Consider the following 26,068-nt stretch of genomic DNA (forward strand, 5'->3'; position numbering starts at 1 on the left):
GCATCCAAAGACATGCTCGTTAGGTTCATTGGTGATTCTAAATCAGCCATAGGTGTGCATGTGAGTGTGTCTGTCTCTCTGTTAACCCTGCGATAAACTGGCGACCTGTCCAGGGTGTACCCCGCCTCTCGCCCTATGGCAGATGGGATAGGCTCCAGCTCCCCCACAACCCTTCACAGGACAAGTGGTTACAGAAGATGAATGAACGAATGACTACAAAATCAAAATTTTTACATCCGTCTGATGAAACTGTAAATTAGACAGTGAATAACAGCCTGATAACAATGAGTCAGTGACACTGAGCTGCACTTCTACCAAATATGATGTTACAGGAATGACGCATCTGTTTTAATCATAGTCCCACTAAATGGCTCCTTCATCGGATCTGTCTTGCTCTGCAAAGTCAAAATGTCGGCCAAGACACTAAGCGGTTCCCAGAACAAGTTGAACATATTGATAAAAGGAAACCTATTGCAAATAAAGGATGTCCAGTTTTAGGGAAAAACAATCACCACACACATTCACACTAGAAAACGACAACACACTCGTCCTGCCCATTCATGCGTCAAGCCACAGGTTGTGTAAAGAAGAGACTGAGTGAGACTGAGAAGTAAGAGATCATCTGATCCCTGTTTTTAATCCAGTAGTTTACTTATTATCAAATCTGAATCAGCACACAGCAGCAACAATCTGTATTTTAGCTGAAATAGCTGTAACACACTGCTATTTGTCATGTTGACAAAAGTTGGTGCAATGAGATCAGATGCTTTCAAAGTGTTTATTTTGGCAAGCACCATTCGAAATAGAGCAAATTTGTCATGTGCTTATGTTATGTGATGAAGAATAAAATTATATACCCATGCAAAATTCCCTGTGAAATGTACATACGTCTCTTTATTGCAGAAAGGTTACGTGTAAATCTTATTGATTTCTTTTTTTTTCCTTTTTTTTCTTTTTCTTTTTTTAACTTATAATGACTTATTGTTTCTGTTGTCGCCCTCACGTTTGTTTAGTTTCAGTTTTCGGTCTGTTTACCAGCATCAGTTAGCTTGTAGAAATTTAAAGATCATTATACATAGTTGACTGGAAAAATTTGGCATGTATGGAGTTACATGATTTCCTCTAAAATCATACATCCGTACAAAATCAACGTGAGTAAAAAAAAAAGAAAAGAAAAGAAAAGAAAGAATAGATACAAATCAAACTGAGAGGATTTAAACCAAAAAAGAGAAATGTCTCTGTGCATCCTGATATTGAACTGGGGGGAAAAAAATCATCTTGGATCAGGTTTTAAAGCCTGTTTACACTTTCAATTCACGTTAGATGTCTTTTAATGCTTTTTTCCGTCCTTATTTTCATCAGTTCTTTAATTATTGAAAAGGAGCATCTGGCTTCCTTTTGTTGTACGAAACAAGAGGAGAAATCCTCCAGTGTGGGCTGCCTGTTGATGCTCCGGGCATCACACAGCTCCTCACAGGCCTCCTGTTGCTGATGTGAGTCTTTAGTATTTAATATTAGGTCCATAAGTCCCTCTGCTCATTTACATCAGGACACAAGTACGATCCTGTCACACGTGCCTGTCCTACTCATACGGTGGTGACCCTCATCACTACTTCCCGGTTGGCGGCGGAGCTGATCCGGGGGTCATTGGGCCTCAACTGGCTCAGGATGTGCAAGATGGTGTATCCACAGTGGTGGTTCAGAATAGTTCTTAGCCTCCTGCTCTGTCGGCCTCCGCTGCTGCTGGCCAGGCCGTGAGGGTTACCACGAGAGCCGCGAGCGCCCGTCTTACTGCTCGAGCTCAACGGGTCGCCCAAGTCTTTTGATTTCTCATAGTTCAGTACTTTCCACTGCTGATTGACAGCCTGCCATCGTTTGAAGATTCGATACACAGACGATCCCTCATGGATGATGAGGCCTGGGCGGAAAAAGCAGAAGAGACAGGGTGAAGGACAATGCATGAAAGCCGATGAATTCCCGCTGCTTTACATCAAATGTTATGCTAAAAGGAGCCTGGAGCTGCAATCAGCATCATAGGTAGCAACTTTCCATCTCGCTGTGGATGAGAATAGACAGTTGGCAATAACCACAGTGCAGATATCTGATGCCATCTGTTCTCAGCGTTGTCTTATAACTCACATTCACACAAGAACGGTCCACCCAGTCGCTCCTAAAAGAAAACAGCCTCATCTAGTCTGCAACATCATCAAAATCTGTTTGGCTTTTAGCGTAGCTGTTATCTCCTACCTATGCACCATCTGCCTACTTAGTTTGGTAATTCTTGTTGACCTTAAAAGCCAGCCGAATGTGGACTGAATACATGTTTTTCTCACCGCTCTACTTTGTCCTTGCATAATTCAGCCTATGTTTATTAATATTTTTGTTGTTGCGGAGTGCATTCTGTTTTCTTTGCTACTCTTCGTCTCCTGCTCTGCTCTGTCACCAGAGCCTTCTATCGACATCTTCTCATGTCTTTAGCTGCTGCTGAAGCTGTTTACAATGCAGCGATCTTACGTGGGCACATTCCTGTGTCAGTCACTCTGTCCTTTACCTATGCACACGATGTCCATGAAGCCGTACATGCCGTAGCAGATTTGGAAGAGCAGGTCCTGACGTTGCCACTTGGCCGAGGGGCTGAGGGAGGACCAGATAAGCCAGGAGATGCTGGCGATGAGGAACAGGGAGCCCAGAATAATGGCAGCAATCTGCACCTTCTCAATCACCGTCAGAGAGATGGCCTGCCACTGGGAAGGAGACAATGTGTTTAAATCAGTGGTAGAAAGAAGTAAGCAAGGCATTTACTCAGTGAAACACCGATGCAACGATGTACAGATTAAAAGTAACTGCCCAGCATTCATTTTGGTTTCACTATTAATATTTGTAGTATGTGGAGCGATGTACAACAAAAGAAAGTGGAAAAAACAAGACACATCACAAAAAGTATAAAAAATTAAATGAAAGTAAAACATAAAAATATGATAAGAATCTAAAACACTATAATAACACCTACTAGAACCATGTGACTATGTACCCAACCCGACTTAACAGATGCCCCATTGACTCATATGTATCTGCCAAAGTATATTATTTTTTAAACGTTTTTAGGATATTTTTTAATAGATTTATTCTGCGTTTCTTGATAACCTTGACAGATGCCAGGAGATGAAATGTGCTGATCTAAAGCTAGATTGATAGTTCTGCGTCAGATCTTCGCTGTAACCAGAAATGTAACTGCATGCTGGACGCCGACTGCAACAACTGTGACTACTCTGAAATGCATTTCCTCACCCTCCTTCTGTCGCCTGCAAACCATCTACTCAGACATCTTCTCTCTATTCTGTGCTGCAGTGATTTCAGTAAAAGTACCTGTTGTTGCGCTGTAATAGCAAAACTGGTCAAGCAGGCGCCCCAGACTCTAAAGCTACGACCTTCACCAAATAGGTGCTTGCTGCAGGCTGCACCCTTCGCTTCATGTCATTCCTGCTCTCTGTACCTATGGCTTCTTATATCTCTCCTCTAATGCCTCTCCAAAAAAACAAACAGTTAATATTTATCAGCTCCAACGGCAAGATGGCTTACACAGTTGCCATTATTTCATGTACATAGAGAAACTCAAAACAGCTGATTAGCAGACCTGCCTTAACCAAGCTTAACAAAAGTGCAAGTGTTGCTGATCACTTCATATTTATCTCCCTCCTCCATGCAACTTGGAAGTAGGTGAAAACTCTACTTCAATAAAGTTCACATCTGCCAAAAGAAACTAATATACATAAAAAATAGACGAATGTGTGAATAAAAATAGGCAAAAATGTAGGAATAATCACTCGAATAAATATAATTAATATTCATATTTACACACAAATAAATGCAAGAAATAAGATTTGAAACAGTTTATGTTGATATGAGCTGCATTTAGTTTATTCGATGGTAAATATGTTTATCCTGCCATATAGTAATTATTTAAACTGACAGACTGGTGGGCATTATATTCATTACTGTTATTGTAACAACTAATATAACTCTTATTTAAATGTTTCCTTCTAATACAAACGTGTGGCTATACAATACGTTTTTTTTTTAATAAAATCAGGCAAAAACCTACAGTTGTGTAGTGTAAATGTAATCTTAGTCTATAACATAATTAGTTTGGTCTGGAATGTCACATATAACGGGAAGTACAAGTACCTTAAAATGTACATGTACCAGAGAGAAACATCCCCACAGACGACAAACACACACACATATCAACACATGCATGGCATCTTCTCAATAGGTTTTAGAGCGATTGGCTCCCTCTGAAAACGAGGGCAGACGGACAGTGACGCAGAGGGAAAATGTGTCAGCACAATATGGCAAACAGTCCTCACACCACAGCGACGGCCCGAGATTTGTTCTAGCAAAGAGTGTCGGGTCTGCTGCAGCGGCGTTTGTATGTTGTATATTTTATCATGGAAGGTTGCTGACAGCAGCAACTCGTATTTTTCTAGTGCCACATTCACTTATGTATTTAAAGAACAATCACCTCACAGAGCAGAACGGTGTTTTGTTGAGGTTTACATATTCACATGCTTTCATCATCTTGTTTGCATAATTGTTTATCCAATACCTTGAATCCTAGTCAAAAAGGACTGAGGCATGCTGTTCTAGCTTGTTTGTGCAGTCAGTGTGAGTCAGATTCATCTGGACAGACACTAAATTTGTTTTTCACGTCGAGTTCTGCAACAGTAATAACCAAAGTGTGAAGCTGTTTAGTGCTGCAGACCGCCTTTATGTTACCTGCAGGGGGTTCTTGGTGCTGATGGCCAGAACCTGGTACTTGAAGTAGCAGAGCTCACAGCTCCAGGAGCCTCTCTCACTGATCCAGCGGATGAGGCAGGGCTGATGGGTGCAGCGCACTGAGCCGTCACAGCGGCAGGGGCTCAGCAGCTCGCCCTGGAGGACAGAGAAAGAACACAAACGTTATTTATGCACCGATCATGTCCCGCTGAGCTGATCGGCTGTTGCTTCACAAGGTCACATTACCAGATAATCTTTACAGAATCTCGGTACCATCTGTTTGTTAGAAGGGGCTGAATCGGGTAAGAAATTGCCCCCAAACATTCGTCCATTCATTCATCTTCTGTAAACACTTGTCCTGTGAAGGGAAGGCTGGAGCCTATCCCAGCTGTCATCGGGCGAGAGGTGGGTTACACCCTGGACAGGTCACCAGTCTATCTCAGGGCTAACACAGAGACAGACAACCATTCACACTCACACGCACACCTATGGCCAATTTAGAATCACCAGTTAACCTAACCAGCACGTCTTTGGATGGTGGGAGGAAGCTGGAGTACCTGGGGAGAACCCACACAGACACAGGGAGAACATGGCAACTCCTCACAGAAAGGCCCCAGTTGGCCCATGGATTCTAACCCAGAAACTTAAAATGAATTCAGATGTTTCTAATCAGTGTTGGAACTGATGTGGAGAAGCTGGCACACCAGTTCATAGTATGTAGCAGTGAGAAGTTTTGGTAAAGAACTGTTCATTGTGTAGTCAACAACAGCGACAAAGAAAAGGGTAAAAATGGAGCAGCTTTTGTATTTTGGAGATTTTATCAAATTGTGTAGTAACTCAAATAAAAAATATATAATATTTTGGAAGTTCTTCATGTGTTTTGCTGGTGAAAAAGCTCTGAGATAAATGAAAGTATAAAGTGAATATAAAAGAAAAAGTATTTTAGATGTTTACATAGTTTGTTACTTGTAAATAAGTTAGTTGTGTTCTACCACTGTCGTTTTGTCAGCCTAACTTCATAAGTTAGAAATGATTTATTGCTGAGCTTTTTCTTTTTCCTTTTAATATTTGGTATTAGAAGAGGAGCTGGATAATATATTCGCTCTCCAAAAATAGATATCTGATTTGACCACATGCAAATTAAATGTTGTATTTTCGCTAGGCTGGTTCAAATAAAACCTCCTGCTGTGAGAAAACAGACTCTCCTCAAAATCCACAAACGCTGAGAAGACTGAAATAAAACAAAATACTGTGCAAGAATAATGAAAAAGCAGTCTCATGCCATTCCCAAAAAGTCATCAACAAAACAACCTCTTCTCCTCCTAATAATTTTCGCATAGTTCCTAAGAGACTGGCTGCATGGCTTTTGGACCAAACTGTCTGTTCAGCAGCACAGGAGCACCTGAAGCCTGTTGGCATATTTGCCACATTAAGGAAGACCGCATTCAGGCTGTCGCCAGCATTCAACATCAAACATCCATTTTGTCAGACGACTTTTGATGGCATGTTTTCATCTCTCTTCATATCCAAACTGATCTGTCTCAGCTGAATGGAAGTGTTTAAAACGGCAGCGTTATCAGTGCGAATCAGTAGTAAATCAGTGACTGGACAAAGCTTGATGAAGGGAACTCTGCAACAACAGCAGAGAGTGCTGAGGCTTCAAGGACAGGCAGGTGAAGGAGAGAGGAGCTGCTGAGGCCTGACAACGATTCACAAAAACCAGCCAAGCTTGTAACAAACTACACGTCTCAGCTAACACCACCTGACAAACTCCAAACACACATACTGGACCAAAACATAAAATATGGACTCATATAGTTTGACTGCTACTTTCATTTCTATTTGTTCTTGCAGACAGGATGTTGTTAGCACAGCTTAGAATAAAAGTATAAAACCCCATAACTTGTCATTGTCATTTCTGCTCTTTGGTTTTTGTTTGAAATACAGAGAAAATGATCTAATGTGTTATTGAGACTGAGAGGTGCTTTAGCTAGGCTTAGACAAAGCCAAGCAGGTTTACCATAAGACCAAGTTGTAACCCTCAAACAGCCTTGTAAAGGAGTAAGGACCGACCAAAATTGTCCTCACTCCACTACTGGTCCTCAGAATGACAGCTGTGCAAGAACACACACACACACAGTCTTGGGTAGAGTAAACGGGTTTGGTTTTGTTTCAAATCAACTTTAAAAAGTAATTGGAAGAAGGGCCAAAATGATCCCAAACCAGCCCAAATTACCTTCACCCACCCACCCATCTGATTCAGCATGTTGAACTGGCAAGAAAGCACATCACTCTGATTGGCTAATCAACTTGGTGAAACAGTGCACAAAAACACCTTCATCTCTCCTGAACAATGAAATACAAAAATAATCTTTCTACATGATCATTTAGAACAGATGACAGAGGAGAGGCTAGGCCTTTATGTAGCTCTTCCTAGTCTCCCAGCTGATAGCAGCTCTTCAGGTTACTCCTATTGAATGATAAATCCAGACTACTGCCACCTGCTGGTATGAGGAATCATTTCCTTTCACACAGGTGCAGAACGTATGTGCCAGCTGGCTGTTGGCTGCAGTCTTTGCGGTGCTTAAATGCAACCTTTTGGTGGAGACACAGGCGACATGAGGCAAGGTCACAGTCGGGCTTCGTTGCCTGCAGTTCTTTGATATTGGTTTGGTGTGTCCAGACCTTAAGGTGGCTGGGGGTGTTTTTCCACAACAGAAATCACACAAAAAGAAATAACTTTTTTGAGAATACTTTAAGGATGAGGATTAAAAATTGGTTTATAACAACGGATCTTCTTCACGGTCTACATGAGTGCCCTACGCCATTGTAAGCATTTACACTTTGCTCTGGTGTCTGGGCATCATGCTTAATTAACGTTGTAAACTGCATTCAGAGGCTAGTAAGATTTGTTGAAATTTGATCATTTTTGGTTCTTTTCGGCCACTGACATCAGGTTATGGTGTAGATCCAACGCACAGCCATAAATGTGGCTTAACTCTTTTTTAACAAGTCTAAAGCAAACATGGTCAGCTTCTATTTTACCAAAGGTATTCGAAATGTGACTCAAAAACAACTGTGATCAATTGGCCACCAAAAGGGTAGCTGTATTATTTTACACATTACTCAAGTGCAAAATGAATTAATTCTTTCCTCACTCGCCTCATCTCTATAAAATGTCACTTAAAACAACTTCAAATTCTCCACACGTCTTATCTTTTGAATTTAACACGTGTAGAGACAGAAAATGAGACACTGTGGTTTCAGCCAAGAGGCAATTTGGAGGGATTTACTGGCCATCCTGCAGTTAGCTTAGCCTCAGTGACTGCACACAGCTCTCCAGCAGACAAAAGTGTGGTTCAGACAGCTTCCAGCTCTTAACCAGCCCCTGTTTGTTCCACTCATGTGCTCCGTTCGCCGAGCTAACCGCAGATTGTTCTGAAAGTAAATTAACAGCATGGATCTGAAGGGGTTGGGAGATGATTAGCAAGATAAATGTTTTTGGATTTGTCTCTAATCTTTTCTGGGATTATTATTTTTTGTTTGTTTTGATAAATGGTCATTAAACAAAACAATGAGGGGAGTTTAGAGGGAAATATCTATCCCAGTGGGCATAGTTTTAAATTCAAAAGGCAGAAAAAACAGGTTTTTTTTTCTATATATGAGTGTGTAATGTACAATCTGAATTTGAAACATTATGTGCAAGACTAATACTAGTGGAGCACAAATATGAAGTACGAAACAAAAAGCATATTTTAAATTTATTTTGACAAGAAAGATACATTTGCTCAGTTACTTTCCACCATTTCCCATGAAAGTCAAAGTAACAGATTAATCATTGGGGTTTAAATTGTATTTTCTTACACTACTCAATAGTACATTGAGGGGTGGCGTATTTCTTTTATTTACTCAACAGAATTTCTTATCAACACTCTGAAATAAAGCCATTGTAGATTATTTACTAACACAAAATACAAGGATTTCATGAAAAGGGTGGAAAAACCGGTTAAAAAGCTAAATGGTCTTGTTTTTTTTATGCAAATCTTATCAAAATCTGTCATTTACAAGCGATTAATCAGAAACATGAATCTGTTCACGGTGGCTTGGCAGACTGTTTCCTGTTTAATCAGTGCAGGCTTTATGCACCACACAAAACTGCGCTGACACAAATAATGCTTCTTCTTCTTTTTTTTCCCCATCCGCCTGCACTCTGTCGTTCCCCCATCTGGCTCGTGTGACCTTCCCACTTATAATAAAAAGTCTTCAAGTGTCCCATCGCATAAAAGATCGGCTACGGCAGATGAGCCACATGCCAGTTATAAACTTTAAAATAACTTGCCTGCTGACATTATAAAGATAACACTGAGAAGGTCAGAGGAATATGAGGAACTAAATAAAAACAATACGAAAGCAAACATTTCTAAAATGTCAGGCTGTCTTCGAGGTGTGTGCATGTGTGTGTGTCTACGTTGCGAGGAAATGTTTTCTAGGCTGAGAAAGTTAATGTCATGATCAACCAGAACAAAATACAAACAAAAACCTTTAAAAGCTGTGATTATCATTTTAAACCATTTCCCCGAACAGGAGCAGAAAATATGATACGCGTAATGATGGCAATTTTGTCTGGTGCAGAAATCAAGTGAAGTATTTTCATGGTGCTCCTCTTCTAATGATGAATAAAAGAGCATATTTTAGTTTAGTCTCGTGTCATTTGCATTCAAAAAATGCTTCCAAAATTTGTTTCAAGATTTGGAAGGAGCGTCGTTTGGCACTTGTAAATATTGATCAACCTGCTCAAGATCACAGAACACACTATTTCTGAGTGAATTCAGTTATGGAGCACCAACGTTAAATAAACTATTTGGTGCATTACATTTCAACAAAAAGAAAAGCATGAAGTAAAAGTATAAAACTACATTAAATCATTGGTTGTTTATCACAGATTATAATATTTTTATACGAATTGTTTAGTACTGGAGACCTTGTTTTTTTGTTAAATGCGTTGAGAGGTTCTTCTTTTGAGGGTCAGTCTGTGTACCTGAAGGCAACACGCAGTGTAGCAAACCCTGAACGAGACACTGGTGGACGATCCCGGTTCTGGTTGCCTATCCTCTTGTTTATTTCCCTACCCGAGTGTTTCTGACTGAAACTAGCAGAGCATAAAAATATTGCTAGTGGATGGACAGAGCTAGCTCTTCTTGCCATGACCACTCGTCACCCGGCGCTTCTAACTCACTATCAACATGGTGACTTTGGTGGTATAGGAGTCAAAGTCGTGGAGGGTCGTCCTTGAGGTAAATGTTGGGGGAAGTCTGTGATTTCATCATATGTCAGTCAGTTGTAGCAGTTGTTTATATTGGTCATTGCCTCAAATGTTTTGCCACAAAGTTGAGATTAGTTCAACTTGGAACCTGCCCAACATACGCAGGGGTGGAGCAGCAATTTTAAAAGTGGGGGGGTTCTAGGGGTAGCACATGAGCACCGCAACCGCCTTTGGCCCCTGTTTCAGTCTCATTCTAGATTTTCTTCATCAGAATATGCAAATAATATTGCATTGCCTGGACTTCCCTTCCTCATCCTACATAAAGAACTCAATGTTAATATTCCTGAACATGGAAGTGTTGAAATATTTTATGTAAACTTGATTTTGATGAGGAAACATTCATTTCTTTTGTCGTTCTTTTATCTACTTTTTATTATTTCACATATATTTTCTTGTTCTAATCTGTTTTAACTATTCTTTCATCCTAGCCTTTATCGTACTCTATATTATTATTTTATTCCTCTTATTATTTAAGATTTTAATAGTTTTATTGCATTTCATTGTCTTCATTTCTATTTTTTCTAGTTTCTGAGAGCAGTAACAGGGATGAGTTGATGTAGGGGATTTTCTTCATTGAAAATAAAGTCTTAAGCTATACCTTTAAGTTACATAAATGAACACCTACATGGCATTAATGCAAGAATCTGTACTACTATACAATTGAATTAGTGCATTTATGGATTGACAGCTTTCTGTTTCCCTCCTGTCACCTAATTACATGACAACTTGAGTGGAAAAATAAGTCTATCTTCTGCTGCCTTTTCCTTTTTGGCATTTATAACAAAAAGAATAATGCTTGCAAAACTTTGCATTAACTTTGTTTGCCACCTGGCTTGCTTAATAGTTTCGTTATTTACAGAGAAAATTCGACATTATTAACTAGTTAAATTACCGTTTCATACCTCTGCTCTGTTCGCTGTCTGCTGCAGCGAGTGACGGGTCGGCAGCTCCGTGTTAAGCTTGATTTATGCTCGTGCGAAAAATCGTCTGCGTCGGTACGCAGAGAGTCTGCGTCGCCGCGAACCCCCTTCGCAGAGAGTCTGCGTCACTTGACGCGCACCTCCAAAAAATCCTGACTACGCGTCGAAACGACGCCGACAGCAGGGACATGCGACGCAGACCTCAAGGGCTGTGATTGGTCCGCTTTACGTCATTTCCGGTTCTCAGCTTTTCCGGTTCGTTCTGTATACAAGGGCGCCATTTTTAAAATTCTTGGAGCTGCACTTCGAGTTCAAGATGGACCAAGCTGAAGAAAGACTGATCGAAGAAGTGAGGAAGTATGAGCATCTGTACAACTCATCTTCTTCGAACTACAAGGACAGCCAGATGTCAAGTAATTCTTGGAGGGAGATTGCGCAGAACCTCGGTTCGGACTCTGCGGACTGCATGAAGAGGTGGAAGAACTTGCGGGACAAGTTCGTCCGCCACCGCAAGAAGATGGCTTCCAGGAGCGGGGACCCAGGTGGCAAGAAGGTCCCAGCCTTCTACATTTTCATGTCCTGGCTGGAACCGCACGTAAAACATCGTGAGACAGAGTCTAATTTTGGATCTGAGGTAAATATCTCTTCGTGCTTTTTCATGAGCCTTGTGCAGGTGAGCTAGCTAGCTCGCTAGCAAGCTAACCGATTGTAAACACTCGTGGCACAGTGCTTGCAGTTTGCATGTTCCTTTGTTTAAAATAAAATAAAATACGATGTAAAATGACTGGATGGAAGCTGTACTAGCTTTGGTGAAGGGCTGCTACTACACGGTTGGTTAGCTTTATCTGCAGCCTTTGTTCTAGCTAACGTTAGCAGTGACTGTAAACACTCGTGCCACCCAGTGCTTGCAGGTTGTGCAAACAAAATAATAGGTTCGTTATTGCTATATATGACACCAATACTTGTTTTTTTTGGCGTTTTAGTTAGAAATACAGTGTACATGATTAGATAAGAATCTCTGTATAACCTATACCAGTGTAGTTTCTTAACAATGTCTGCCTTTTCTTAACCACAGGAAAATACCACATTCCTCAATTCAGAGACCGATTCAACATTGCAGTCTCTGTCAGAGTCATCAGAGTCACCTTCGCCAGAGACACCCACTCCAGAAGAATTTGCCTCCCCCCAGCCTCAGACTTCATCCATGTCGGACAGCTTTCTGTCTCCCACCTCACCTTCTCCTTCTGCCAGACTGAAAAGAAGAAGGTGCATGGACCAGGGAGACACGATAAACAAGCACTTGGCACGTCTTGATGAACGTCGGCTGGAACTTCAACAGAGGCTGGTGCAGGACAGTGATGAGTGCTCTCGGTTTGCGCAGACGGTGGCAGACATGCTACGTAGGGTGCCAGAGAGCAAGAGGGCTGATCTCATGTATGACATTTATACAAAACTGTATGAAAACAGGGAATAGCGGTGAACACTAAACTGACTCCCTTCCATTGCACATTAACATTTTGCCGATTTGCTGGTTTGCTGTTGTACTTGTTGTAAATAGTTCCATTTTTTTACTTGTCTATTCTAGTTTAAATTGTATATTACAGTTAATATTTATTTAACATTGTTGCTGCGCTTAAGATTGTTAACCAGTTACTGCACCTTATTTTTTGAATAATAAAAACTCAGTTTGTCTGGAAACAGTTGAATTTTCATTTCTCTTACCCCTTTAATGCACAACATGCGTCACAAGTGACCTGCATGATTTTAAATCTTCAATATCTTTGCAATTAATTGATATATCCATTCAGGACTCCATAAATCCCTCAATTAACTTGGTTTGAATTATGAGCTTCATAAAGAAATGGCATGGCATGACATGAAAGATGTACATGCAGTAATCAGAAACAAGATATGTAATGAATGAGAAGTTTATTGGCAAAATAAGTCACTTGTGCATTACAAGTTTACATCGCATCACTGTTCAAGTGTGCCACGAGAAACAATGTCATTCTGCCATGGCACAGAACCATGTGCTGACTGAAAGAAAGACTTGAGGTCATTTCTAACAGCCATGGCAGCTCTGGTGGATCGGGCTCTGCTCATCTGAGATGGAGGGATAGGGTCCAAAAGGTTGTCCCCGGTCACTTCTCTTCGCCACTCACCAGGCCTGAAAGACCCAGCACTTTCCGTGTCTGCAAAACTGGGTGGTATGTAGCGGCACTGTGGGCTGGCCACCTCATCTGTGTAGGCAAGGTAGTTGTGCAGCACCACACAAGCCTTCACCACATCCACAACTTTGTCAGGCCGAAACTCAATTGGTCTTCCAAGAATCCGCCAGCGTGCTGCTAGGATGCCAAAGGAGTTCTCAATGACCCGCCTGGCCCTGGAGTGGCGGTAATTGTAGATCTGCTTGTCTCTTGTCAGATTCACTCCTACATAGAAAACAATATTAAAAATTGTTACTCTTCAATCACGGTTTAACTAAATATCTAGTACAAATTAAATACGACTATTTAATTTTTAATTAAATACTACAACTGTATCTGCACAATACCTGGGAAGGGGCGCATCAGGTTGCAGTGTAGAGGGAAGGCAGCGTCGCCAACAACGACGTGTGGAATCGTGACCGTGGTCCCAGGAAGGCCAGCTGGTGGGGGCAGATTCAGCTTGTGGTCAAGCAGCATCGACCCAAATCTGCTTTCCTTAAAAACGCCACCATCGCTTTCACGTCCATAGGCTCCCACGTCCACCATTGTGAAGCGGTACCTGGCATCGCACAGTGCCATCAAAACAATGGAGTGAGCACCCTTGTAATTGAAGTAGTCGCTGCCTGCCCGTGGCGGTGCCTTGATGTTTACATGTTTAGTGCTGCACAACTACCTTGCCTACACAGATGAGGTGGCCAGCCCACAGTGCCGCTACATACCACCCAGTTTTGCAGACACGGAAAGTGCTGGGTCTTTCAGGCCTGGTGAGTGGCGAAGAGAAGTGACCGGGGACAACCTTTTGGACCCTATCCCTCCATCTCAGATGAGCAGAGCCCGATCCACCAGAGCTGCCATGGCTGTTAGAAATGACCTCAAGTCTTTCTTTCAGTCAGCACATGGTTCTGTGCCATGGCAGAATGACATTGTTTCTCGTGGCACACTTGAACAGTGATGCGATGTAAACTTGTAATGCACAAGTGACTTATTTTGCCAATAAACTTCTCATTCATTACATATCTTGTTTCTGATTACTGCATGTACATCTTTCATGTCATGCCATGCCATTTCTTTATGAAGCTCATAATTCAAACCAAGTTAATTGAGGGATTTATGGAGTCCTGAATGGATATATCAATTAATTGCAAAGATATTGAAGATTTAAAATCATGCAGGTCACTTGTGACGCATGTTGTGCATTAAAGGGGTAAGAGAAATGAAAATTCAACTGTTTCCAGACAAACTGAGTTTTTATTATTCAAAAAATAAGGTGCAGTAACTGGTTAACAATCTTAAGCGCAGCAACAATGTTAAATAAATATTAACTGTAATATACAATTTAAACTAGAATAGACAAGTAAAAAAATGGAACTATTTACAACAAGTACAACAGCAAACCAGCAAATCGGCAAAATGTTAATGTGCAATGGAAGGGAGTCAGTTTAGTGTTCACCGCTATTCCCTGTTTTCATACAGTTTTGTATAAATGTCATACATGAGATCAGCCCTCTTGCTCTCTGGCACCCTACGTAGCATGTCTGCCACCGTCTGCGCAAACCGAGAGCACTCATCACTGTCCTGCACCAGCCTCTGTTGAAGTTCCAGCCGACGTTCATCAAGACGTGCCAAGTGCTTGTTTATCGTGTCTCCCTGGTCCATGCACCTTCTTCTTTTCAGTCTGGCAGAAGGAGAAGGTGAGGTGGGAGACAGAAAGCTGTCCGACATGGATGAAGTCTGAGGCTGGGGGGAGGCAAATTCTTCTGGAGTGGGTGTCTCTGGCGAAGGTGACTCTGATGACTCTGACAGAGACTGCAATGTTGAATCGGTCTCTGAATTGAGGAATGTGGTATTTTCCTGTGGTTAAGAAAAGGCAGACATTGTTAAGAAACTACACTGGTATAGGTTATACAGAGATTCTTATCTAATCATGTACACTGTATTTCTAACTAAAACGCCAAAAAAAACAAGTATTGGTGTCATATATAGCAATAACGAACCTATTATTTTGTTTGCACAACCTGCAAGCACTGGGTGGCACGAGTGTTTACAGTCACTGCTAACGTTAGCTAGAACAAAGGCTGCAGATAAAGCTAACCAACCGTGTAGTAGCAGCCCTTCACCAAAGCTAGTACAGCTTCCATCCAGTCATTTTACATCGTATTTTATTTTATTTTAAACAAAGGAACATGCAAACTGCAAGCACTGTGCCACGAGTGTTTACAATCGGTTAGCTTGCTAGCGAGCTAGCTAGCTCACCTGCACAAGGCTCATGAAAAAGCACGAAGAGATATTTACCTCAGATCCAAAATTAGACTCTGTCTCACGATGTTTTACGTGCGGTTCCAGCCAGGACATGAAAATGTAGAAGGCTGGGACCTTCTTGCCACCTGGGTCCCCGCTCCTGGAAGCCATCTTCTTGCGGTGGCGGACGAACTTGTCCCGCAAGTTCTTCCACCTCTTCATGCAGTCCGCAGAGTCCGAACCGAGGTTCTGCGCAATCTCCCTCCAAGAATTACTTGACATCTGGCTGTCCTTGTAGTTCGAAGAAGATGAGTTGTACAGATGCTCATACTTCCTCACTTCTTCGATCAGTCTTTCTTCAGCTTGGTCCATCTTGAACTCGAAGTGCAGCTCCAAGAATTTTAAAAATGGCGCCCTTGTATACAGAACGAACCGGAAAAGCTGAGAACCGGAAATGACGTAAAGCGGACCAATCACAGCCCTTGAGGTCTGCGTCGCATGTCCCTGCTGTCGGCGTCGTTTCGACGCGTAGTCAGGATTTTTTGGAGGTGCGCGTCAAGTGACGCAGACTCTCTGCGAAGGGGGTTCGCGGCGACGCAGACTCTCTGCGTACCGACGCAGACGATTTTTCGCACGAGCATAAATCAAGCTTTAGCGTTTACTTTGCCGGGCGAAGGAACTAGTGGGTTTGGTCAAATGACTGTGATTGGCTGGATGGCTGTCAATCAATCTAACTGTCTGGGGGACTGAGGTGCGCTCCATTTCAGTACGCTGGTACACAGCCAGGGCGGGCAAACGGTTTAATACCTTAGGAAAAAGTGGGGGGGATGAAATCAGCTTGTTGAAAAAGTGGGGGTGTTGCAACACCCCCATCCCCCACGGGTGAGACGCCCATGAACATACGTACCCTCTTCTTGTATGTATGTTTGCCGGATTTTAAAGAATAAAGTCATCGATTTGTAGACTAAAAAGACCCAAATCAACAAATAACACTAAGACCATGATGTAAATCTTTAAAAGTGAGTCCTGGCTTGGTGTTTTCCTAAAACACATGTGCATTGTAATTGTACTCAAACATTACATCAGTCGGAGGAAATAGTCCCTTTGGTATTGGGTTTATACAGATTTGCTCTTCTAGTATTTAATTTAAGTCAAGCGGGATGGTGTATGTGGCACTGATTCAAAATAAATTTGTGTTCATTGTAATGAGGGAACATGTCACCCAGTCCAACAATGTTTCTCATTAACCCTTTCACACACTTGAAATTTCTGTTGCAGGAATTCAGTTTCACCAACACCACATTAGAGTGTGTACGCAGGGAGATCCTCATGTTTCCTGTCTCCTGTAGGGGAACATGCGCATTCCCTTTCCACCCTAAGAGTACAACAAGTAAAATGTTTCCAAGCTTTAAGTCCCTATTTTCTTAGCAAAATAAAAGGGTGTACATCATTAAAAGTTTGCAGGCTGTCCTAAACAACGCAAGCTCCCAAATATATATTAATGTTTCGGTCTAAAAGGTCTCTGTCAGTAAAAACCAGACTGAGTCTGTGCAACCGTGTAAAACAACTGCTGTTACAGCAAGAACCCAAAAACAACACCAGGTGACAAAAACAAAAAAAAATCTAGTGGGAGGAAATACGAAGGGTGCAGACAAAAATGTCAAATTATGGTTTTACAGAGCGACATAGTCTGAGAGAGGAGACTGAGGTGGATGGATGGGTGAACAAAACAAAATTAAAAACATTGGTTTTCTTTTAACCATGACAATGATCATTTACCAATATTAACCCAAACTATGATCATTCTCTACATTAGCCATAGTTATTTATCTTGTCCTGAAGATAAGGACATCAGATCAGACTTATTTGATTAATTCTTCTTTCTGTATGGAGCTTAATGTCACAGAGAAACACTCACTACGTTTACATGGACAATATTTCTTCAACCCAAGTGAAATCAAATAAATTGTTTATATGGAAGCTAAATAAAATGATCTGACAAGATATACTGTATGTGACATGCGTAAAGTTCTTTTTCAAATTTGCTAGAAATATAATAGAAGAAGAAAATGTTTTAATTCTAACTGTATTGATGTATCTTCATCTAACAGAAGAAGGTGACCCAGCTCGAGTCACGTTTTCAGCCTTGCTGTCCACATCAGTTCGGTCTTTGTTCATCTTTTCAAACAGTTGTTTGAACAGTTGTTTACGTGGTTATTAGGAGCTAATATTTTCCTATTGAACAGAGTATCAAAGGTTCACGGCACTGTCTCCTCTCAATCTGATTGAAAACTCCTTCTGATCTGTCCAGTCTTTTCTGACCGAGGTGGTTACATGAGACAGTTTATTTCGATTACGAGTGGACTAGGGTCCATTTAAATGCAGCCAATACATTTTAGTCAGAGCCATTCATTGCTTAGTTTGGACTTCACAGGTCAACTATATAGTATCAGGAGATTCACCCTCATAACAACAAGAAGAAACTTAACAGACATATAGACGGCACACAACAAAGACACAAACAAAGACACACTCCTGCTGCTTGGATGCTCTGGCATGAGTTTGTCCCTAGAGGGCACTTTAAAGAGCAGGAAGGTGTTAATTTGGTGTGTCACTTCATGACTAAGAAAATGGTCTTCCTCCTCAGCTGCAACCTTTAGACTAAAATGGTAAAATTTGGTGTGGAAATGGCCCCTGAGCTCAAAAGTGTGGAAGCAAGCTGTTGGGCACTACAAGAGAAAAGGGCAGGCAGGGGCGATCACCACCTCCACCACCACCCAGTCTTACTCCAACGTGTCTGTGTAAGTCCCTGCAAGCCCTTTGTAGCGACCTCTGGGAATCCAGAGAGCGTTAAGCGGAATCAGTGGCCCAGTATACTGTACCACGTCACACACTGACACCTTTGACAGACAGTTAATAAGGATTCATACTCAATGCGGCCCACAGAGCGAGGTGATTATGTCTGTAGGTAATTGGCCCGCTGACAGCGACATGATCCCCAGCCCCTGTTGTGACCTGTTTGAATAATGAAATAACAATAAAATGGAAAACGTGAGCTTGCCCACCTTCTGCCCAAGGGGGTATAAGACACAGAGTAGAGAACTGAGTGCCGTGGTGGCAAAAAAAAAAAATAAAAAATCTAACATGAGAGCTGATGTACCATAGTGTAGTTCAGGGTTTTCCCTCAGAGCTTTGTTTGCTCTCTCTCTTTGTCTGTAGCTAAAAGAGGCAGCTCAAAGCCATGTTGCACGATGAGTCACCTTGCCGGAGAGCCCTGAGCCCAGGAACAGGAACCTTTTATTAAATGAAGATGTTTGAGTGGGCAAGACAGCAACCTGGGGTCGATCCCTGTCTGTAACATCAAATGGCCTCATATCCAAAACCAGCCTGAAGAGATTTATACTCTCCAGTTTACTATGTCTCACAATACAAACTCTCAGGCAGATGTCATAAATTAGCACATGGGCTGTAATAACACTATACGCCGATCTTAGGGATGTGACTAAATGGTAATATCCATCTGTGCTCCTACAGGATTTACAGGCTTTCTAATTATCTTGGGCTTCAGGACTACCTGCTGATCCAGGTGGCACAGGCTTTTGCACATCTGGCGAGACCGACATTTGGACACAGACCAAAGACATGCACTACTTATTGTTTTGTTTGGCTCAACCTCTAGAGAGAAAGAGACAGAAAGGATAGAAATCATTTGTGGTTGTTATAGCAAGAATCCAAAACGTCTCAAGTGGGAGAAAATTATGATGAAGACCATTACAAGAGCAAGTCCTAGAGAGGAGGCTAACCTCAGCCCATGATCTTTCCCTACCAATAACAAAATCATGTTTGTTCCTAAACTTGACCAAATATCAACCACAGTCAAATTTTGCTGTTATGATCAATGTGTCTTTGTGTCTGGAGGGTATGTGTTTGAAGATTTGCGTTTTTCATGAACAGCAACAACAGACTAAAGACATGCACTACTTATTTTTAGGGGCTCAAGCTCGAGACAAAGAAACAAATAATTGAAATTGTTTTACAGAGCAACAGAGTCTGAGGGAGGAGGCTGAGGTGGATGGATGGGCAAACAAAACAAAAAGAAAAACTCAACCCAAACTACGATCTTTCTCTACTGACAACAAAGCTGTGTCTGACCAAACATAAACCATAGACAAATGATGCTGTCAGGACAGCCTAATACGATCAATACTTGTTTGTGCCTGGAGGGTATTTTTTAAATACTTGTGTTTTTCATGAGCAACTACAGACCAAAGACATGCACTACTTATTTTATTGTTTGGGTTCAAGCTCGAGAAAAAGAAGATATAACTGAATGATATTTTTATATACTGAATGATAATAGTAATAATAAACCTGTGTGAGAACATATGAAGGGAGCCAACAACAAAGTCAAATCTGAAGGAGGAGGCTGAGGTGGATGGATGGGAAAGCAAAACAACAACAACAAAAAAATACAATGTTAATTCAATAATGATGTTTCAATTTCTAATTCTAATTCAATCAATAATTAAGCACTGTCAGATTATACTCTCCTGCCAATGTGGGCATCCAGTCAGACTTCTATGATCAGTACTTTGTTTTAAAGACAGAGCTAAGGCACGCACTACTTATTGTTTAGTTTGGTCTAAAGAGCGATGATTCAGAAAGAAAAAAATCATTATAAACATTAATTTAACATGTCACATATCATCAGAGTCAACACGTTGTCTGTCTAGGAGAGGAGATGATCACATGATCAATAGCTGGTCATCCTGCTCTGACACATATGGACGGGGGACAGCTGATTTACATTTACAAAATGATTGTGACTCATGAATATTCAGTCCCTCTCACTCTATTTGTCATCCCGCAGACCTAATTGGCTAACTTTCTTTGTTGCTATGCTGGCCAGATTTCAGATGTGTGGGAACTGCTGCCTTTCTGCCACCGATTATCTTAGTTATGAAAACAGTGTTATTTAGATAACCATATCACTGGACAAGCATCATTTTCAACAAGGACAGAAAAGGATAATAGTTGGTCTTGATTCGGAGCTGTGAAAAAGCAGGGTGACTGTACAGCTTCAGGAAGCTGTAAAAATAAAACTATTTCTTTTGTGTGATTGTCAGAACCCTAGGCCTCATCTTGGATTGTTTTTAAGCAGGTATTGGAGGGGGAGGTGGGTGGCAGAGAGAGAAATGTAGGACAGGATGGGCTGTAGTAGCTCCACTGAATCAGAGACCCTTTGTGATTTGCTGAGTACAAAAAAAAAAATAAAAATAAAATCTAAATGCGAGATTAGACTAAATAAGCCTAAACTTCCTAACATCCTGCTGATCTGGAACAGTTCCTGGCTGGTCAAACGTCTCCACACATCACCACAAATCTCATTTTAAGCACAGAATTGTGACACAAACAGGCTGCCTGCCATGCACAAGCACACAGCATTGGGAAGCCGCACTTCTACCTGCTCTGGGCCTTGGAAACAGATCCGGCACTGGGGGGTCCGCAGGCTGCTGGCGGTGCTGGCCAGGGACACGGCGTCCAGGCCCACTTGCAGCTTGGGCTCCTTGTCCTCAAACGCCAGGCTCCGGGGCCGCGGGTCGCTGCCGTAGTACTCCTCCTCGTCGTCCCGGGAATGGCAGTCGACGAAAGGCGGCCAGCCGCAGCCGCCCATCCCCAGACCTCGCATGGTGGTGGTGGTGGTGGTGGACCGTCTATCTGTGTCTGAGCTGGACTGTCTCGAATCGGATCGCATAAACACCAGGACTTTCAGTTCATTAAAAAACATGCGGATCCGATACTTGAACATTTTTGGCTACATAAAGAATCAGTCAGACTGAAATAAATAAATGAAGTGTTTTTTTCCCCCTTTGTCCCCTCTATTATTATTATTATTATTATTATTATTGTTATTATTATTATTATTATGGACTCGATATATCCATGTTAATTTAACTGCTAATTGGAAATCCAGAAAAATAAAGGCTCTGGCCCCACTGATGGCATGTGTGTCTAAGCCAATGCGGATGAAAGATTTTCCCTTTCAGCTGGCCGACACACTCTTTCAATATTCATTACTCAAACAACTCAGCAAACGTTGTCTACAGATGCATCTTCCACTGCACCCCAGAAAACATCACAACTTGAACTGCCTTCCTATCCCCACCGTCCATTTCTCTTCTTCCCAAATACACCTTCTTCTTTTTTTTTCTTTCGCTGGGCTTGCAGCAAAAAAAATAAATAAAAAAAATAGCCTACATGTTTTTGCTACCCAAAGCAAAAGACTGCGAGAGAGTGGACGAGTGGAAGAGAGAGCAACACCGAGCCAGGAAACAGGAGATGGGATATAAAATACAACGACATGCCATCCACACAGTCACATCTGGGACTCTTGTCAAGAATCATAATCCAAATAAAAAAAGAAACAAAAAACGGAGATGAGATTCAGTTTGGACGCGATTGTATTGTCTTTTGATTTTTTTTTTTTTTAAATTGTCCCTCACTGTAGCATCTCAAGCGTCAGATCATGGTTTTTCCCTCTCCTCTCTCCTCTCTTTCTATTTCATCTCATTTTTGTGGAGCCTCCGGTTGATCCGGGAAGAATCCGCGCTGCTCGCCCCGACAATCCAGATCAAAAACACAATCCTGATCATCTGCATTTTCTCGAGCCTATAGCTGGAAACACGGCGGCACAAAAACCTCCGAGAGACCCATGTTTTCCCTTCTTCGCTCGATGTCCATCAGCGTTTCATTGCGAGCCCGAAACGCGGCGAAATGTCAACGAGAGGTGGAAACAATAAAGGCACCCTGCGATTTTTTTTTTTATATAATTAGAGAGAAAGACGCATTAAGATGTCTTCGCATCCGACAGCAATTACACGGCAGTAATGGCATTGATTATTGGATCAGATAGATGGTGGTGATGATACTGCTGGCGCTGATTTTCCTCCTCGAAATGGTCGGCTTGGAGATTGAACCAACGCAGGAGCTACTTCCGGAACAGGGAGGGGAAAGAAACGGACTGTCATCCTGTAAACAAGTCGCAATTTTTTTCTCTCCTTCTCTCTAGTCCTCCATCCGTCTCCGATGGGTTGATGCGCCTCTCCCCGAGCTCCCAGCTGCCGGGCAGGAACGGAGCTCCGGCTGCTTTATTATTGACTAGGCGCCGCTGTCCAGGGTGCTGATCCCCTACACCACCCCCCCACCACCCTCTGACGTGAAGGCTGCGGCCACATGCACCGGGAGCCCGCGAAGTACGAACCGGAGATGAGTTAGACATGTGGTGGGGACATTAATCTGTCCACACCCGGCTCTCAGTTCAGAGTGGACGAGTAAATGGTCCAGTTTTATTATGAACATTTGATTTAAGGGGCTTAGGCAAGTTAAGTGGTTGTGGTTAGAGTTAAGATAAGTCTGTGTTTGTGTTGCAGATCATGTTTCTGACAGACCTTTGGATGACAGTTTGAGGTTTCACACACGGTTTCAGGGGTTTCACGGTGACGACTAGAACATTTAACTCTGATAGTTGAGGACTTAATAACTCTACATGAGAGCCATCAGACTGAAAATCTTGCTCTGTAGTCCTACTGCAATATCTCATTTATTTGATCTGTGCTTTCACTATTTATTCATATTTTACATTATTTATTGACATCTTATGATTTGTTTATGGACTCTTTGTGTAGTAACAGTAAAGTATCATCTCTTATCAAAACCTATTTAAGGTACGTTCGCAGTCAATGAAATGAGGTGACTGTATATAAAAAATGATGCTATTCCTACATTTTGTCGACTGGATACCCTCAGATTGAAGCTGAGAGTCTGCACTTTAAGCCCACATCCATTGTATAACTGTAACTAAAAACTCTCCCGATCTGCCTCTTTCTCTTCTGTCCCACCTCCCTATTTTTCTATACTTCACCAGCCCGAACCAGACGTGTACCCCCACGTGAGAAGCTCAAGGTTTCTTTCTTTTCAAAGTTTTTCCTTACCACTGCCACCCTAGTGGTCCCTATAAATGTTTCAGGCTGTTCTTTAAAGCATCTTGAGACTATTTGGATTGTTACTGACATTACACAAATGAAACTGAAATGTATGTGCTGAATAGAATATGTTTTGATAAACAACTAAAATAACACAATGGACCAGGAGTGAAGGCGAGAGTGTAGTAGTGTATGTTAGCTTGTGTCCTAATAAAGGAAAACCTTTCTATGTATATACGTATATATATAGTTTGGTCCATATACACCGATCAGGCATAACATTATGACCGTGTGTGGTGTGAAGATTGAATCGACATACTAATTGTACATATTTCTTTGTAGCACACATACTGTAGTACATACACCAGCATAACATTATGACCACCTTCCTAATATTGTGTAGGTCTCCCTTGTGCCTCCAAAACAGTTGTGACTCATCAGAGAATGGACATGGGCCTTCTGAGGGTGTCCTGTTTAGTCTTTCAACAGAATGTTGTTAGTGGGGGCCTTTGGGTCCTATCTGTTTCTATGTGATGAAGCTACTGGACACAGAATTTCTCATGGGATAAATAAGGTGTCTGATCTAATCTAATCTAATCTAATCTAATCTAATCTAATCTAATCTAATCTAGTGAATTTGGAGGCCAGGTCAACACCTTGTGCTGTTCTTAATGTTTTCTGAGTTGTTTCTAAAGCGTTTTTGTGTGTGTGTGCCTGTGTCAGGCTGCATCCTGCTGGGGATGGCTGCTGCCATCAAGGACGTGGGGGTGGGGGTGCCTGGTCTGGTCTAGGTGGGTGCTACATGTCTAAGTAACATCCACATGAATGTCAGGTCCAAAAGTTTCTCAGCAGAACACTGAATTGTCACAAGATGGTCAATGTTATTTCCTTCTCCTGTCAGTGGTTTTAACGTTGTGGCTGATTGGTGTAACTTTACCTTCAGTATGTTTATGTAAGGAGCTGAAAAACATAAACACAGTGTGAGTGTCCAAATGTATATGAATATATGAATTGAATATATGAATTGTATAAACTGAATCGTCTTGAAATTGGTCAGAGAATATGACCAGAATTTTATTTTTCATTTTCATTAATATGCTCGTTCACATCACCTTGTCAAAAGGACTAGAACCAAGTGCAAGATTATTAGCAAAACCCCCAAAACCCGAGCACAGCTTATTATTGCACAAGTACTCAGAAAGCAAGGTAAGTTGCAATCACAATATCAGATCTTGGTGCAGGGACAGGACCCTCAGGTGTGGAAGGGCTTGTTTTGGCAAAGTACTGGTACAGAAGCCGTTGCAGCCTCTAACACAGAGGATGCACATGTTGTGATTCCATGTTGACACCTAAATTGATCTGATGTTGTTGTGTGATTTCGTGTGGTGTCAATTGTGTCTCTGTTTCTGGGTGTAGAGATGATGTACAGTGTTGGGGAAAAGAAAGTATAATAACTTAAAAATTAAGATTAATGCCATCATGGATGTGTTTTAGATTATCTGAATTAAAACAGGAAATAGTCTGGTTTCATTCCTGAGACCAGTAGACTGTTGAACAGCCAAGACATTCTTAGCTTACTTAAGACTGACAATTCGTAAATCCAAATTGGTAGTCTGGCCTCTGTGACTGTACTCTGTGTGTTTTAACACTGCTGATACCAGGGAACTGGATGTGCACTTGTTTGCAACATGCTTGCCTTAAATTGCTCCTCAAATAAATTATTGAATTGAACTGGACTGAAAGTGAAATGTGAACAAGCTGGAGTGGACCTGTCTACTCTGGACCCCACGCAGTAATAGCTAAGCTCAAATACCAGTAATCTTTTTGAAGGCTCTACTTGAACTGCAGAGCATTAGCCCCACAGGTGTTTCTATTGTTTTGTCCACCTCATTTATTTTAATGATGATACTCATCCCAGCATAATACTGCACAGTTCATCAGTTCCACAAACTGCAGCGTCCAAAATGACCATAAAGGTGAATCAACACCTCTCTGAATCAAAACATTATGACTCGCATTGAGGATGAAATTAAAACTCCATTAAGTATTAAAACCAAGATGCACTGAAAGTAAAAGTACTTGGTCTCTTTGACTGATGTTGCATCTGATCGACATTGAGCTCATTTAAACTATTTATGTATCAAGGATAATTGTTCTCAATGTAGTGGTCAGGCCTCTCCAAAAAAGGTCATGATGTGATTCATTTATTTGCTATTTTGGTAAAATATTGTACGATTTGAGCTGTGTATGCTTCAAACTATTTTTAAATCAGAAGGTTAGAGGGGAAATGTCTTTTTGGTGAGTCTCATATCTCATAGTCTACTGAAACACTAGAATGGACAATTAGATGCTCTTGTTTGTTAAAAGGTCATGTCCACCAAATGCTGGAATCCACTAATTTAAGATATAACAATACCCCAGTCTCACCAGAAATGAAAGCTGTAGTAGAAATAGCTCAAAATGGAAATACTTAAGTCAAGTACAAGTAATCTAAACTGCACCTAATCACAGTATTTGACTAAATGTGCAGCTGGTTTCATGGCAGAGCAGCTGTCTGCTCCTATCCTCTTTGTTATTTGATCATATATCAGGTACTTTTCTGTTAGCCTAACTACCTCTCCA

At 41.6% G+C, this 26,068-nt stretch overlaps 4 protein-coding genes across 4 annotated transcripts; 1 reads left to right on the forward strand and 3 right to left on the reverse strand.

Annotated features, from left to right (window-relative positions):
- Nucleotides 1–1,524: 1,524 nt before the first annotated feature.
- marchf9 (membrane-associated ring finger (C3HC4) 9) lies at nt 1,525–21,305 on the reverse strand. Its single transcript, XM_084553646.1, has 4 exons — nt 20,929–21,305; nt 4,777–4,932; nt 2,552–2,744; nt 1,525–1,918 (listed from the first exon to the last, which is right to left on the reverse strand). Exons 1-4 carry the CDS (start codon nt 21,271–21,273, stop codon nt 1,587–1,589), a joined length of 1,026 nt encoding a protein of 341 aa, XP_084409772.1. The 5' UTR covers nt 21,274–21,305; the 3' UTR covers nt 1,525–1,586.
- On the forward strand, nt 11,336–12,493 carry LOC311494550 (uncharacterized protein; the record flags this gene model as incomplete). The annotated part of the gene is made up of 2 exons (XM_084553647.1): nt 11,336–11,653; nt 12,095–12,493. The coding sequence occupies 2 exons, from the start codon at nt 11,336–11,338 to the stop codon at nt 12,491–12,493; spliced, it is 717 nt and encodes a 238-aa protein (XP_084409773.1).
- LOC311494552 (uncharacterized protein) lies at nt 12,994–13,873 on the reverse strand (the record flags this gene model as incomplete). Its single annotated transcript, XM_084553649.1, has 2 exons — nt 13,574–13,873; nt 12,994–13,451 (listed from the first exon to the last, which is right to left on the reverse strand). Exons 1-2 carry the CDS (start codon nt 13,803–13,805, stop codon nt 12,994–12,996), a joined length of 690 nt encoding a protein of 229 aa, XP_084409775.1. The 5' UTR covers nt 13,806–13,873.
- LOC311494551 (uncharacterized protein) lies at nt 13,894–16,110 on the reverse strand. Its single transcript, XM_084553648.1, has 2 exons — nt 15,519–16,110; nt 13,894–15,077 (listed from the first exon to the last, which is right to left on the reverse strand). Exons 1-2 carry the CDS (start codon nt 15,834–15,836, stop codon nt 14,679–14,681), a joined length of 717 nt encoding a protein of 238 aa, XP_084409774.1. The 5' UTR covers nt 15,837–16,110; the 3' UTR covers nt 13,894–14,678.
- Nucleotides 21,306–26,068: the final 4,763 nt, after the last annotated feature.

Source organism: Chelon labrosus (assembly GCF_963514085.1).
Source record: "Chelon labrosus genome assembly, chromosome: 10".
Lineage (NCBI taxonomy): Eukaryota > Metazoa > Chordata > Actinopteri > Mugiliformes > Mugilidae > Chelon > Chelon labrosus.

Coding starts and splice junctions, on each gene's coding strand:
- marchf9 (XM_084553646.1), bottom strand. CDS start 21,273: ATGTTCAAGTATCGGATCCGCATGTTTTTTAATGAACTGAAAGTCCTG. Junction 2,745..4,776: donor GCACCAAGAACCCCCTGCAG/GTAACATAAAGG, acceptor TCTCCTTCCCAG/TGGCAGGCCATCTCTCTGAC. Junction 1,919..2,551: donor CATGGACATCGTGTGCATAG/GTAAAGGACAGA, acceptor TTTTCCGCCCAG/GCCTCATCATCCATGAGGGA.
- LOC311494551 (XM_084553648.1), bottom strand. CDS start 15,836: ATGGACCAAGCTGAAGAAAGACTGATCGAAGAAGTGAGGAAGTATGAG. Junction 15,078..15,518: donor AGTCTAATTTTGGATCTGAG/GTAAATATCTCT, acceptor TCTTAACCACAG/GAAAATACCACATTCCTCAA.